General features: G+C 36.8%; 1 protein-coding gene across 1 annotated transcript in view; it reads left to right on the forward strand.

The window, feature by feature from the left end:
- Positions 1-12720, forward strand: part of LOC129480695 (bifunctional heparan sulfate N-deacetylase/N-sulfotransferase 4) — a 276129-nt gene that overhangs the window by 26951 nt on the left and 236458 nt on the right. The window contains exon 2 of the mRNA XM_055274737.2: positions 9199-10419. Within this exon, the coding sequence (XP_055130712.1) occupies positions 9442-10419 (978 nt within the window). The 5' untranslated portion in view covers positions 9199-9441. The remainder of the gene's footprint in view (positions 1-9198; positions 10420-12720) is intronic.

Consider the following 12720-nt stretch of genomic DNA (forward strand, 5'->3'; position numbering starts at 1 on the left):
TATGTTTGAAATGACACTTTTAGGAGTTTGTACTGGTAAAAATGCACACTTTGGGGACTAAAATAAATTTATATTATGTCACTGAAATCAAGAAAATATGAAGGGTATGAAAGTTAGGTGATAATCAGCTGGTTGTTTATGGGTATAGAAAAGATCATTTCTGCAGAAAATTATAAACTGGGCATACTACTTCGATTTTGATTAAATATAACAATTATTACTTTGTACCTCTATTTTGAAAAAGTTAGGATTTATGTAGCAGAGGTTGCTACTGAAAATAAGGTCATAAAATTTTTTTGGCCTGGAAGCTGAAAGGAATTCCATGGGACCAACCATGTGATATCAACCATTTCATAGTCTCATCTACTATTTAATCAATATTGGATATTTTCCGAAACCACTCAGAATCATAAGAGATTGCACTGATTTTTAGCTAAAACCTTTATGATATTTATAATTCTTTTAACCAGATTAAATAATTTGAATTAGCTGTGCCCTATTGAGTAGTGCTCCTCAAACACTTTTGACCATGACCCAGAATAAGCAATAATCTTACATTGGTATCCAAATACACACACATGCATACATGGACACCATAACATAAAGTTTCATAAAGCACTACTTACCTCTGCTGCACATGAAGTATGACAATATTTCTATTCTGGTCTACTTCATTTTCACTTACTTGTTGGTGACCTGTAATTTGAGAAATACCACATCTCTCTTGAAAGATGAGGTACTAATTCGTTCTCACACTACTGTGAAGAAATAACCAAGACTGGGTAATTTATAAAGAAAAGAGGTTTAATTGACTCACAGTTCCACATGGCTGAGGAGGCCTCAGGAAACTTAAAATCATGGCAGAAGGCATCTCATTACAGGGTGGCAGGAGACAGAATGAGTGCTGAGCAAAGGGGGAAAATCACCTTATAAAACAATCAGATTTCATGACAACTCACTCAGTATCATGAGAACAGCATGGGGGTAACGACCTTCATGATTCAATTACCTTTCACCGGGTCCCTTCTATGACATGTAGGAATTATGAGAACTACAATTCGAGATGATGTTTGGGTGGGAACACAGAGCCAAACCATATTATTGTGCCCCCTGCCCCTCCCAAATCTCATGTCCTCACATTTTAAAATACAATCATGCCCTTCTAACAGTTCTCCAAAGTCTTAACTCATTCCAGCATTAACCCAAAAGTCCAAGTCCAAAGTCTCATATGAGACAAGGCAAGTACCTTCTGCTTATGAGCCTGTATAATCAAAAGTAAGTTAGGTACTTCCTAGATACAATGGGGGTACAGGCATTGGGTAAATTTACCCATTCCAAATGGGAGAATTTGGCCAAAACAAAGGAGCTACAGGCCCCACGAAATTCTGAAATCCAATAGGGCAGTCATTAAGCTTAAAGTTCCAAAATGATCTCTTTTGACTCCATGTCTCACATGCAGGTCATGCTAATGCAAGAGGTGGGCTCCCATGGCCTTGGGGAGCTCCACCCCTGTAGCTTTTCAGGATACAGCCCCCCTCCCATCTGCTTCCACAGTTGGTATTCAGTGTCTGTGGTTTTTTCAGGTACATGATGCAAGATGTTGGTGAATTTACCATTCTGGGGTCTAGGGGATGCTGGCCCTCTTCTCACTAGGCAGTGCCACAGTAGGAACTGTGGGGGGAGGCAGCTACAACCCCACATTTCCCTTCCACACTGTCGTAGAAGAGGTTCTCCATGAAGACTCTGCCCCTGCATCAAACTTCTGCCTGGACATCCAGACATTTCTATATATCCTCTGAATTATAGGCAGAGGTTCTCAAACTTCAATTCTTGATTTCTGTGTGCCAACAGGCCCAACACCACATGAAAGCCACCAAGACTTGGGGCTTGCACCCTCTGAAACAACAGTCAGAGCTATATGTTGGCCCCTTTTATCCACAGCTGGAGTAGCCTGAGGCACAGGGCACCAAATCCCAGGCTGCACACAGCAGGGGGGACCCTGGACCTAGTGCATGAATCCATTTTTCCTTCCTAGGCCTCCGGGCCTGTGAGGGAGGGGCTGCCATGAAGGTCTCTGACATGCCCTGAAGATATTTTCCCCATTGTCTTGGTGATTAACATTCTGCTCCTTGTTACTTATGCAAATTTCTGCAGCAGGCTTGAATTTCTCCCCAGAAAATGGGTTTTTCTTTTCTGCTGCATCATCAGAGTGCAAATTTTCCAAATTTTCATGCTTCGCTTCCTCTTGAATGCTTTGCCACTTAGAAATTTCTTCCACCAGATGCCCTAAATCATCTTTCTCAAGTTCAAAATTCCACAGATCTCTAGGGCAGGGCCCAGTCTCTTTGCTAAAGCATAGCAAGAATCACCTTTATTCCAGTTCCCAACAAGTTCCTCATCAACATCTGAGATCACCTCAGCCTGGACTTCATTGTTCATATTGTTATCAGCATTTTGGTCAAAGCCATTTGACAAATCTCTAGGAAGTTCCAAACTTTATCTTACTTTCCTCTCTTCTTCTGAGCCTTCCAAACTGTTCCAACCTCTGCCTGTTACCCAGTTCCAATGTTGCTTCGACATTTTCAGGGTCTTTACAGCAGTGCCTCACTCTCTGAGGTAGTTGTTTAGTGTATTAGTCCATTCTCACGCTTCTGTGAAGAAATACCTGATACTGGGTAATTTATAAAGAAAAGAGGTTTAATTGACTCACAGTTCCTCATGGCTGGGGAGTCCTCAGGAACCTTACAATCATGGCAGAAGGTACCTCTTCACGGGGTGGCGAGAGAGAATGAGTGCTGAACAAAGGGGGGAAGCTCCTTATAAAAGCATCAGATCTCATGAGAACTCACTATCACAAGAAGAGCATGGAGATAACCACCACGATGATTCAATTACTTCCCACCAGGTCCCTCCTACAACACATGGGGATTATGGGAACTATAATTCAAGATGAGATTTGGGTGGGGACACAGCCAAACCATTTTAGATGCTTACAAATTTTGGAATTCACCCCAAAGAAGCACTGGTGCAGTTAATGTTTTTTGTGTTTTTTGGGTTTTGTGCGTTTCCAGACAGGGTATCCCTCTGTCACCCAGGCTGAAGTGCAGTGGTGCAATCATAGCTCACTGCAACCTTGAACTCTTGGGCTCAAGATAAACTCCCTGCCTCAGTCTCCCAAGTAGCTAGAACTACAGATTCACACCACTGCACCTGCCTAATTTTTTTTCTTTTTTCTTTTGTGTTGAGACAAGATCTTGCTTTGTTGTCCAGGCTGGTCTCAAACTCCTGGACTCAAGCAATCCTTCAGCCTCAGACTCCCAAAGTGCTGGAATAACATGTGTGAGCCACAATGCCTGGCCTATGTAACAGCTTTAATTAAAAATTCTGTTTCATTAATATAAAATATGAGCTAATTCTTTATGATTCCTAAAAGCAAACAAAAAAACTCATGAAGCGTGTAAAAACAAGGTATATAATAAAATATTTTCCTCACAGGCATCACAAAAAGTTAAGGTCAGTGAAATTATTGCAAATTCTGAACTTATTCCAATTTACAACACAGCTGCTTTTAAATCAGTTCAATTCACCTCTACAGTTTTTCTCCATTTTTGGTAGAAATTTTTGGCTTTGAATATCTGAACTTTTAAAATTGAAATAAAACTTGCTGATTTGCAGTTAAATTATTTAATTATGCTGCTAAGTTTTTGGCTTCACTTAATCTTTGTTTCTTCTCGACAGTGCAACTGTAGAATCCTAGTATCATAAATCATTAGTAGTTTAATCTTAGTCCTGTTTTTAAGCCTTCTAAATTTTAATTTTGTTATTTTAAAAATAGATCCATAAAGAGTAAACAGGATGATGAATACAAAGAATATAGCATAGTTACTAGCAAGTAGTTGCCATTTATTAAATGCTGGTAAACATCGTTGCTCGTTTTCAATTTCAGCTGAATTTTCATGAGCCTCTTTAGTGATCTGTATAGCTCATCAGATCACCTTCAACAAAGAAACAACCACACATATATGCAATGTGATTTAGTATCTAGCTTTCTTCTGTATTTCAGTCTTTCCAAAAAGTAGCAATAACTACAGTAGTACCTGTAATTGCTTTGTTTACTAACTCACTTCTCTGCTGCTACCAGAGATCACTAGAAATTTACCATGATTATGTGGCAAATGAACTTTGTAAACTGTATTTTAGAGAATCTCTAAACACATTTTGAAAATGTCAAAAAGCAATCTTATAACAGATACATAAAATAATAATGTTCATATCATCATATAATATTTTCTAATCTTGAAAGAGAGTCAAAGATTCTAGGAGATATTTATTCCACTACCTAGGTGACAAGCCACATTTGGAAGGATAGAAGGTAAAAATAAGAAAACAAAAATGAGAACAAGAAAGGCAACACCTACAAAAGCCTCCCTTTTTTTTCTCATCAAAGCCTGTGCAGGGGTCATGAAGCCCACATTTTGTGACAGGTTGTCATGACAAATAATGAGTAGATCTCTCTTTCCAAATTTTTAACAATAGATTTATTAGAACATGGAAAGTCAGATTAAGAAGAATTGGGACCAAAGCCTGTTTAACTTACTTGGTTTGATGGTTAATAAAATAGTTTTTCCACAGATGCAATTTACTCAGTAATCCACATATTTGTCTGTTCTTTCTATATGGTCAACATCACCATATAAGGGGAAAGTGGGGAAAGGAAAGCTCTCAAATGTTTCTGTTTGTTGCTAACTTGTCCCACGGTCTTCCTGAAGAAGAAACTAATTAAGGTAAAATAAAAATTTTGGTGTATCACCTTAGATTACTTAAAAATAAATGCCACATATTTTATACCATTATAGCAGCATTTTAATGTCTTCGTTATTATCCTGAAGTAATTTTTTTAAATTTTATATGACTCATTTAACACGTACCTTTTGAAAAATAATCTCAATTGTCTTATTCGACTTATGGTAACAACGTAAGATTCTTACGTTGGTTGCTCTCCCTATGCATACTCCTGCATGCCTTTTTCCCCACCTTTTCAAGGGTCACACAGGAGGTAAGAGGTTCAAACTAATCACAGACTACACCTCTTTGGCATCCTAAACAATGTCATAATACCATTTCTTACTTCAGGTGTGAGACATAGGTAAATATTTATGGTATATCATGTTTTATGGTCCAGGCTTCCTCATCTCCACTGGCCAGTTTTGCTAGGGAAGGAGAACTGGGAGAATTGAATGGGAAGGATAACTCCTTTAGTTAAAACACCTACATTGAAAACACATATCTGTTCCATGGTGGTAATATGTATCCATCATTCTTCTAACTCTGAACATATTACTGTTAAATAAATGTCACATTTAAATTTTATTTATTCTTTGGGTTGGCAGATTCTTGCCCCATATGGTTTTTTTTTTAATTTATTTTTCACTATTGCATTAGGAGGAGATATTCTAAATATGCAAAACTGACATATTCTCCTTTGTGTATTCAAAAATAAAAATCACATTTTTAATGTAAGAAGTAAAGATTTAACAAAGTATTAACTTGTCATACATTTAATTTCTCTCCGAATCTCCTAGTTAAATTTATTCCTAAAATACTAAGCAATCCTCCAAAGCATTTAAGTAGGTACCTGCTCTTATTGGGTTATTTGGGGAAGTTGTGTGGATGGGGTGGGTCTGATTTTATGTTTGTTTAGATTTTTAAATTAAATATGTAAGCTTGGATAAATTTAAGAATTGATATAAGATTAATAATCTCCTTTGACAAGTTCCAAATATCTTTCAGTTTCATTATTATTACACACACACACACACACACTACACACTATATATATATCTTTTAATTGAGTTTTTATTTTAAAAATTTATATATGAAAATTTTCAAGCACACATAAAAGTAGAGGATATAATTGCTTTATATATTTCATACCAAACCAAAGCCTTTTTATTGCTGTATTCCATTTCTTTTTAGTAAAATGCAATCCAATTTGGTTAAAGGGAGCTGAGTTTTGAAACAAAGACTTTTACAAAGCAGACAATTATATTAAAGAATTTCATTTGTCTGGGCATAGTCGCTCATGCCTGTAATCCCAGCATTTTGGGAGGCCGAGGTGGGTGGATCACCTGAGGTCAGGAGTTTGAGACCAGCCTGGCCAACATGGTGAAACCCAGTCTCTACTAAAAATACAAAAATTAGCTGGACTTGAAGGTGCATGCCTGTAATCCCAGCTACTAGGGAGGCTGAGGCAGGAGAATCACTTGAACTTGGGAGGCGGAGGCTGCAGTGAGCCCAGATCAGGCCACTGCACTACAGCCTGGGTGACAGAGCAAGACTCCATCTCAAAATAAATAAATAAATAAATAAAATTTGTAAATAGAGTATTAGTAATTCCCCAACATGAGGGATTCATTTGTTTTTAAAGTCAATGTGAAGTCACTGGGGAGACTTTGCAAACGGTACAATATGTTTCACAGTGAAAAGCTAAGGTCCATTTACATATTTGGAATCTGAAGTATTAAAATATTTAAAATATTTGATGAAAATTTTTAATTTTTTGAAAAAGTTTAAAAGTTATTTTCTGACAAAAACAACCATTTCAACAACATGTAGATTTTTTAAATTTAAATTACTAATGAGGTTAAGTATTGTAGAACATAGAAATATAAAATGAAAAGTAGTGACATAATATTGTAATGTTTAACTATTTAATCTAAAAAGTTTTCAGTCATCATTAATAACCATTCATCACTCAGATCCCCCAATTAAAAAATAAAGAAATCCATAAAATATCCACAGTGTGATAGAACATACCACTCATTAAAAAACATGTTAATTCTCTCTGATGTAATATGTCTGATGTAATACATATCTTAAATATATATTTCACACATTGATAACATGAACTATTTTCACCCAAAATAGTTATCCTAGGGAAAGTTTGGCAAACTGGGAAATTGAAAATTATTTACGTACTCTAACAGTTTAGAGACAGATGAAGTAAGCTTGTATATAAAGTAATTCATAAAAGTCAGAATCATCTATACAAGGAAAAACATCTAATAATAATGGAAAATTATGTCCATTTGTGATGAAGCAGTTTGGGACTTTTTTTTTTTTTTTTTTTTTGAGACAGAGTTTTGCTTTTGTTGCCCAGACTGGCCAGGCTGGCATGCAGTTTTGTGATCTCAGCTCACTGCAACCTCTGCCTCCTGGGTTCAAGCATTTATCCTGCCTCAGCCTCTCGAGTAGCTGGGACTACAGGCATGCACCACCACACCCAGCTAATTTTTGTACTTTTTTAGTAGAGATGGAGTTTCACCATGTTGGCCAGGATGGTATTGATCTCTTGACCTTATGATCTGCCCATCTTTGCCTCCCAAAGTGCTAGGATTACAGGCGTGAGCCACTGTGCCTGGCCATGGGAAATTTTTTTTTTAAATGCTGTATTAGTTCATTCTCAAATGACTATATAGTTGCAACTGGGTAATTTATGAAGAAGAATTTTAATTGCCTCATGGTTCTGCTTCTCCTTTAAATATCAGTTCTGACTTTAGGTCATTTCTTTGCTTACGTATCTCAGTATAGGTTGTTAGAAGCAGCCAGGTCACTTTTTTTGGGGGTGGGGGGTGGGGGCGTAGTGGAGTTTTGCTCTGTCACCCAGGCTGGAGTGCAGTGGCACAATCTCAGCTCACTGCATCTTCCGCCTCCCGGGTTTAAGCAGTTCTCTGTCTCAGCCTCCCGAGTAGTTGAGATTACAGGCGCCCACCACCACGCCTGGCTAATTTTTTTTTTTGTATTTTTAGTAGAAATAGGGTTTCACCATCCCAACCAGGCTCATCTTGAACTCCTGACCTCGTGATCCACCCGCCACTTCTTGAATGCTTTGCTGCTTAGAAATTTCTTCCACCAGATACCCTAAATCATCACATTCAAGTTCAAGTTCCACAGATCCACAGGGCAGGGGTACAATGTAGTGTAGTTATTTGCTAAGGCATAACAAAAAATGACCTTTTCTCCAGCCCCCAATTAAGTTCCTCATTTCCATCTGAGACCTCCTCAGCTTGTATTTCGCTGTCCATATCACTATCAGCATTTTGGTCACTACCATTTAAAACCAGTGTCTAGGAAGTTCCAAACATATCCTCATCTTCCTGTCTTCTGAGCCCACACTCTCTTTTGCTCCTGCTTCTACCATGTGAGACACCTGCCACCCCCTTGCCTTCTACCATGATTGGAAGCTTCCTTACATCTCCCCAGAAGCAGAAGCTGCTATGCTTCCTGTACAGCCTGCAGAAACGTGAGCCAATTAATCCTTTTTTTCTTTGTAAATTTTCCAGCCTCAGGTGTTTTTTTAGAGCAATACAAGAACAAAGTAATATAAATGCATTCTACATTCATTTTTTTTTTGAACTAAAGGAAGTGATAGAGAAATAGAACATCTGATTCTTGGATAAAAATTGACAATGAGTAAGAGTTTTAATTCTTATTACAGGAGTAGGCAAAATTAGGAAATATGCTTTGAGACTAACATGTCAATGTTCTTTGCACCTAAGCTTCCTGTCCTCTGTTTCATTAGCGAGATCTGAGAATGCCTGTTCCTGCAGGAAAAAGGAGCAATCCTATGTATCTGGGCTGTAATGCTGAAGGGGGCCAAGTGGCTCCCTGTGAGTCCAGATAAAAGATATATTATTAAAGAGAAAAATTTGTAACTACTCTAAACTTAAGATAGATTTATTTAGTCAGCTGGGAATTCCAGAGACTCAAGCAGATACCTAAGAACATGTTTAATTGCTCTAAGCCCCTGATTCCTGATTTCCTAGTTTTATATGTATATAATGGTTATCAGTTCTGTAGAATAGTTTTATGGTAACTGACATTCTTTGTTAAAGCTTACTTTCTTACTTCTTTTCTTTTTTGGTGGGATTAGTTAGAAAATGATCTCAATAGATGTTTCTATATACATATGGATGTTTAGGCAAAAATAAAATTGGATTCTGTGTTCTGGAGGTTATCAAAAAATCTACTATAGGTAGTTAAGTCTGGACTGTAAACATCAGGTTGTTAATATTTTAGCATATTAACACACTAAAATTATCATTGCTATATATGTTTCTTTAGCATCAGCATTTATATACAAATAAATATTTATATTTATATTTTTGTCTTAGTTCTTATGTTTCTCCTCTCTTTCAGATTATGCTTAGAGGATTCTGCAGCAATTCTCCGTACTGGACATACTCGAAATCTCAACTTATATCCTCCCCATCTATTGCCTTCCAGCTTTAACTCAGTTGTGCTCCCTTCAAACATTTTACATGATTTGCAATGGTTACATGAACTCTGGGGAAGTGATATTTGCAACCTGTCATACTTTATTCACTATGGCACTTTAGGAAACGAAATTGGGAAAAAGCTTCCAAAACATTATTTTAAAAAATGAATCTTATTGTGAAACTTCGGAGAAGTTTTCGAACATTGATTGTTCTCTTAGCTACCTTTTGCTTGGTGAGCATTGTCATTTCTGCCTATTTTCTCTACTCTGGCTACAAACAGGAAATGACACTTATTGAAACCACTGCAGAAGCGGAATGCACTGACATCAAAATTCTACCATATCGGTCAATGGAGCTGAAAACAGTTAAACCTATTGATACATCCAAAACTGACCCTACTGTCCTTCTCTTTGTGGAGAGCCAATACTCTCAACTCGGTCAAGATATCATAGCTATTTTGGAGTCCAGCCGATTTCAGTACCACATGGTTATTGCCCCTGGAAAGGGAGATATACCTCCTCTTACAGATAATGGCAAAGGGAAATATACTTTAGTTATTTACGAAAATATTCTGAAGTATGTCAGCATGGACTCATGGAATCGAGAGCTCTTAGAAAAATACTGTGTGGAATACAGTGTTAGTATAATCGGTTTTCATAAAGCCAATGAGAACAGCTTACCAAGTACACAATTAAAAGGCTTTCCGTTAAACCTTTTCAATAATCTAGCTCTAAAGGACTGTTTTGTTAACCCTCAATCTCCTTTGCTGCATATTACCAAAGCCCCCAAAGTTGAGAAAGGCCCTCTTCCTGGGGAAGACTGGACTATTTTCCAATATAATCATTCAACCTACCAGCCTGTACTTTTAACTGAATTACAGACAGAAAAATCCCTTTCATCCTTGTCTAGCAAAACACACTTTGCAACGGTGATTCAGGATCTGGGGCTTCATGATGGAATTCAGCGAGTACTTTTTGGCAACAACTTGAACTTTTGGCTGCACAAGCTCATCTTCATAGATGCCATCTCCTTCTTGTCAGGGAAGAGGCTGACATTGTCCTTGGACAGGTACATCCTTGTGGACATTGATGATATATTTGTTGGGAAAGAGGGAACAAGGATGAATGTCAAAGATGTGAAGGTAAGCATATTTGTAAATAACACCGAAATTTGTATTTCACAGTGTGGTACTGATAAAATATTCCAAATACGATAGATTACTGAAGTTTTTTTTTTCTTTTCTTTTCTTTTTTGAGACAGAGTCTCGCTCTGTCGCCCAGGCTGGAGTGCAGTGGCGCGATCTCGGCTCACTGCAAGCTCTGCCTCCTGGGTTCACGCCATTCTCCTGCCTCAGCCTCCCAAGTAGCTGGGACTATAGGCCCCTGCCACTGTGCCCGGCTAATTTTTTTTTTTTGTATTTTTAGTAGAGACGGGGTTTCACCATGTTAGCCAGGATGGCGATCTCCTGACCTCGTGATCCACCCGCCTCGACTTCCCAAAGTGCTGGGATTACAGGCGTGAGCCACTGCTCCCGGCCTCCTTGCCTCTTTCTAAGTCTTTCCCATCCCAGCTAGAATCACACAGAACAGCTTCCCTTATTATAGTACACGCTGCAGTTTGTAACAGTGAAACTAAGATAGTCATATAACTCTATTTCTGGATTATTTACCCTGCCAAATCCTGCCAAACTTGGGTTTGAAAATTGTGGTGTAAATAGAAAATGGAGAAACAGCACAAGACCTTTCTATAATCTCAAGCAAGCATAATATTTGCTCATATGAAATGTTCAGATATCTGAAAATATGGATATTAGCAAAAACAAATCATTTTATAGGGAATGTGGTATTGGATTGGCCTCAGGTAGCTTTCATTATTATACCTATTATTTATTTATTGCATTATTTGGGAAAACACAGCAGTGTTGCTGGTAGCACTTCTAGGTTTTGATCAATTGACTGAATAACAGCTTCAGCCTGTGATTGCTACTAAATAAAAATAAAGCCAATATGCTACACTAGATTAGGTGCACAATTCTGAAGATAATCATCTTTTAAACAATCTTGATGCAGTACTCTCACCTGATCTTTTACTTGTGACTATCTCAACCTATGTATAACTAAATTTATTTTGTGTGTAAATAATTTTAGCAAACACATAAACAAAAATTAGAGAACACAACCAAGAATGTTAAAGGAATCAAAGAGTGTTAAGATGTTATCGACGTTTTTGGATCTTCTGTTAAAGTGTTTATCTTCCAAAGATAAAATTTGGATACTTCTTCAAAATAACAGGGTATTTTTTTCATCCTAAGACCTGATGGCCACTGTAAAGCAAAATGATTGAAAGCAGTAGTATAAGTTCACTTTTTAAAAATCTTCAAAGTATATGTGAACCAATGAACTCTGTTTTTAATAAGTTCCTATGAAGCACTGCTTGACTGTGACCCAAATATTTCATTTTGAGACTGTTAAGAACAGATAAAGTGACCACAATTGAGTTCTATCCAGATTTTTCTCATTTTTTCTTTTACTTTTTTAGTATGTATTATTCCCTTTAATTAGTATAAATGACAGTTTTCTTTTTATTTTGAAATCATAGGCTTAACGAGAGGCCAGTTACTTCAAAAGGTTCTTTGAGTGGTTGGTTCCTGCATTCACACCCTAAAAATATAGCGTTTCCTAGTTTCAGGCTAAAGAACAATATGAATTAAAAAGTTCTTTATAAGTCTAAATGAATTTAAGCAGCTCAAATTCAACTATTTCACTTTTTCTCAATAGAAAAACAAATTGTTACTCACTGCTACTCAAAATAATATTCAAAAGTCACTAATGGCTATCTTAAGTGACATAACCCCAAATAGAATAAAATAATTTAAAAAAGGCTTGAGCAATGTCACACATGGAGAGAGAATCAGAAACGCTATGTGTGTGTGTATGTATTTATTAGTATGTGTTCATATGGATAGACTTATATCCTACATATTGAGTAATATATAATATTTATTTATGTACACATACTAACTGAACTGTGCTTTTGAAGAAAATACTCTTTACTGCCTCTTTTGTGGTTATTTCTGGTTCTCCCTCAGAATTATTTTTATTTTTAATTTTTAACTGACAAAAACAATATATAGTTTTCATGTACAACGTGATGTTTTGAACTATGTGTAAAAAATGAAATGTTTAGATACAGCAAAATGACGTAGGAATTAATTATCCCAGATACTTATCATTTTTTGGTGAAAACACTTAAAATCTACTCTTTTAGTAATTTTCAAGAATATGATACATTGTTGCTATTAGAATCTGCTATAGGTTTCTTCAACTTGTTCTTCCAATCAAAATGAAATTTTGTGTACTTCAACCAAAATCTCCCAAACCTCCTCACTCTCAACCTCTGGGAACTACCATTTTATTGTCTGCTTCTTTGAGTTTAAATTTTT

Source organism: Symphalangus syndactylus, chromosome 4 (assembly GCF_028878055.3).
Source record: "Symphalangus syndactylus isolate Jambi chromosome 4, NHGRI_mSymSyn1-v2.1_pri, whole genome shotgun sequence".
In the NCBI taxonomy this organism is placed as follows: Eukaryota; Metazoa; Chordata; class Mammalia; order Primates; family Hylobatidae; genus Symphalangus; species Symphalangus syndactylus.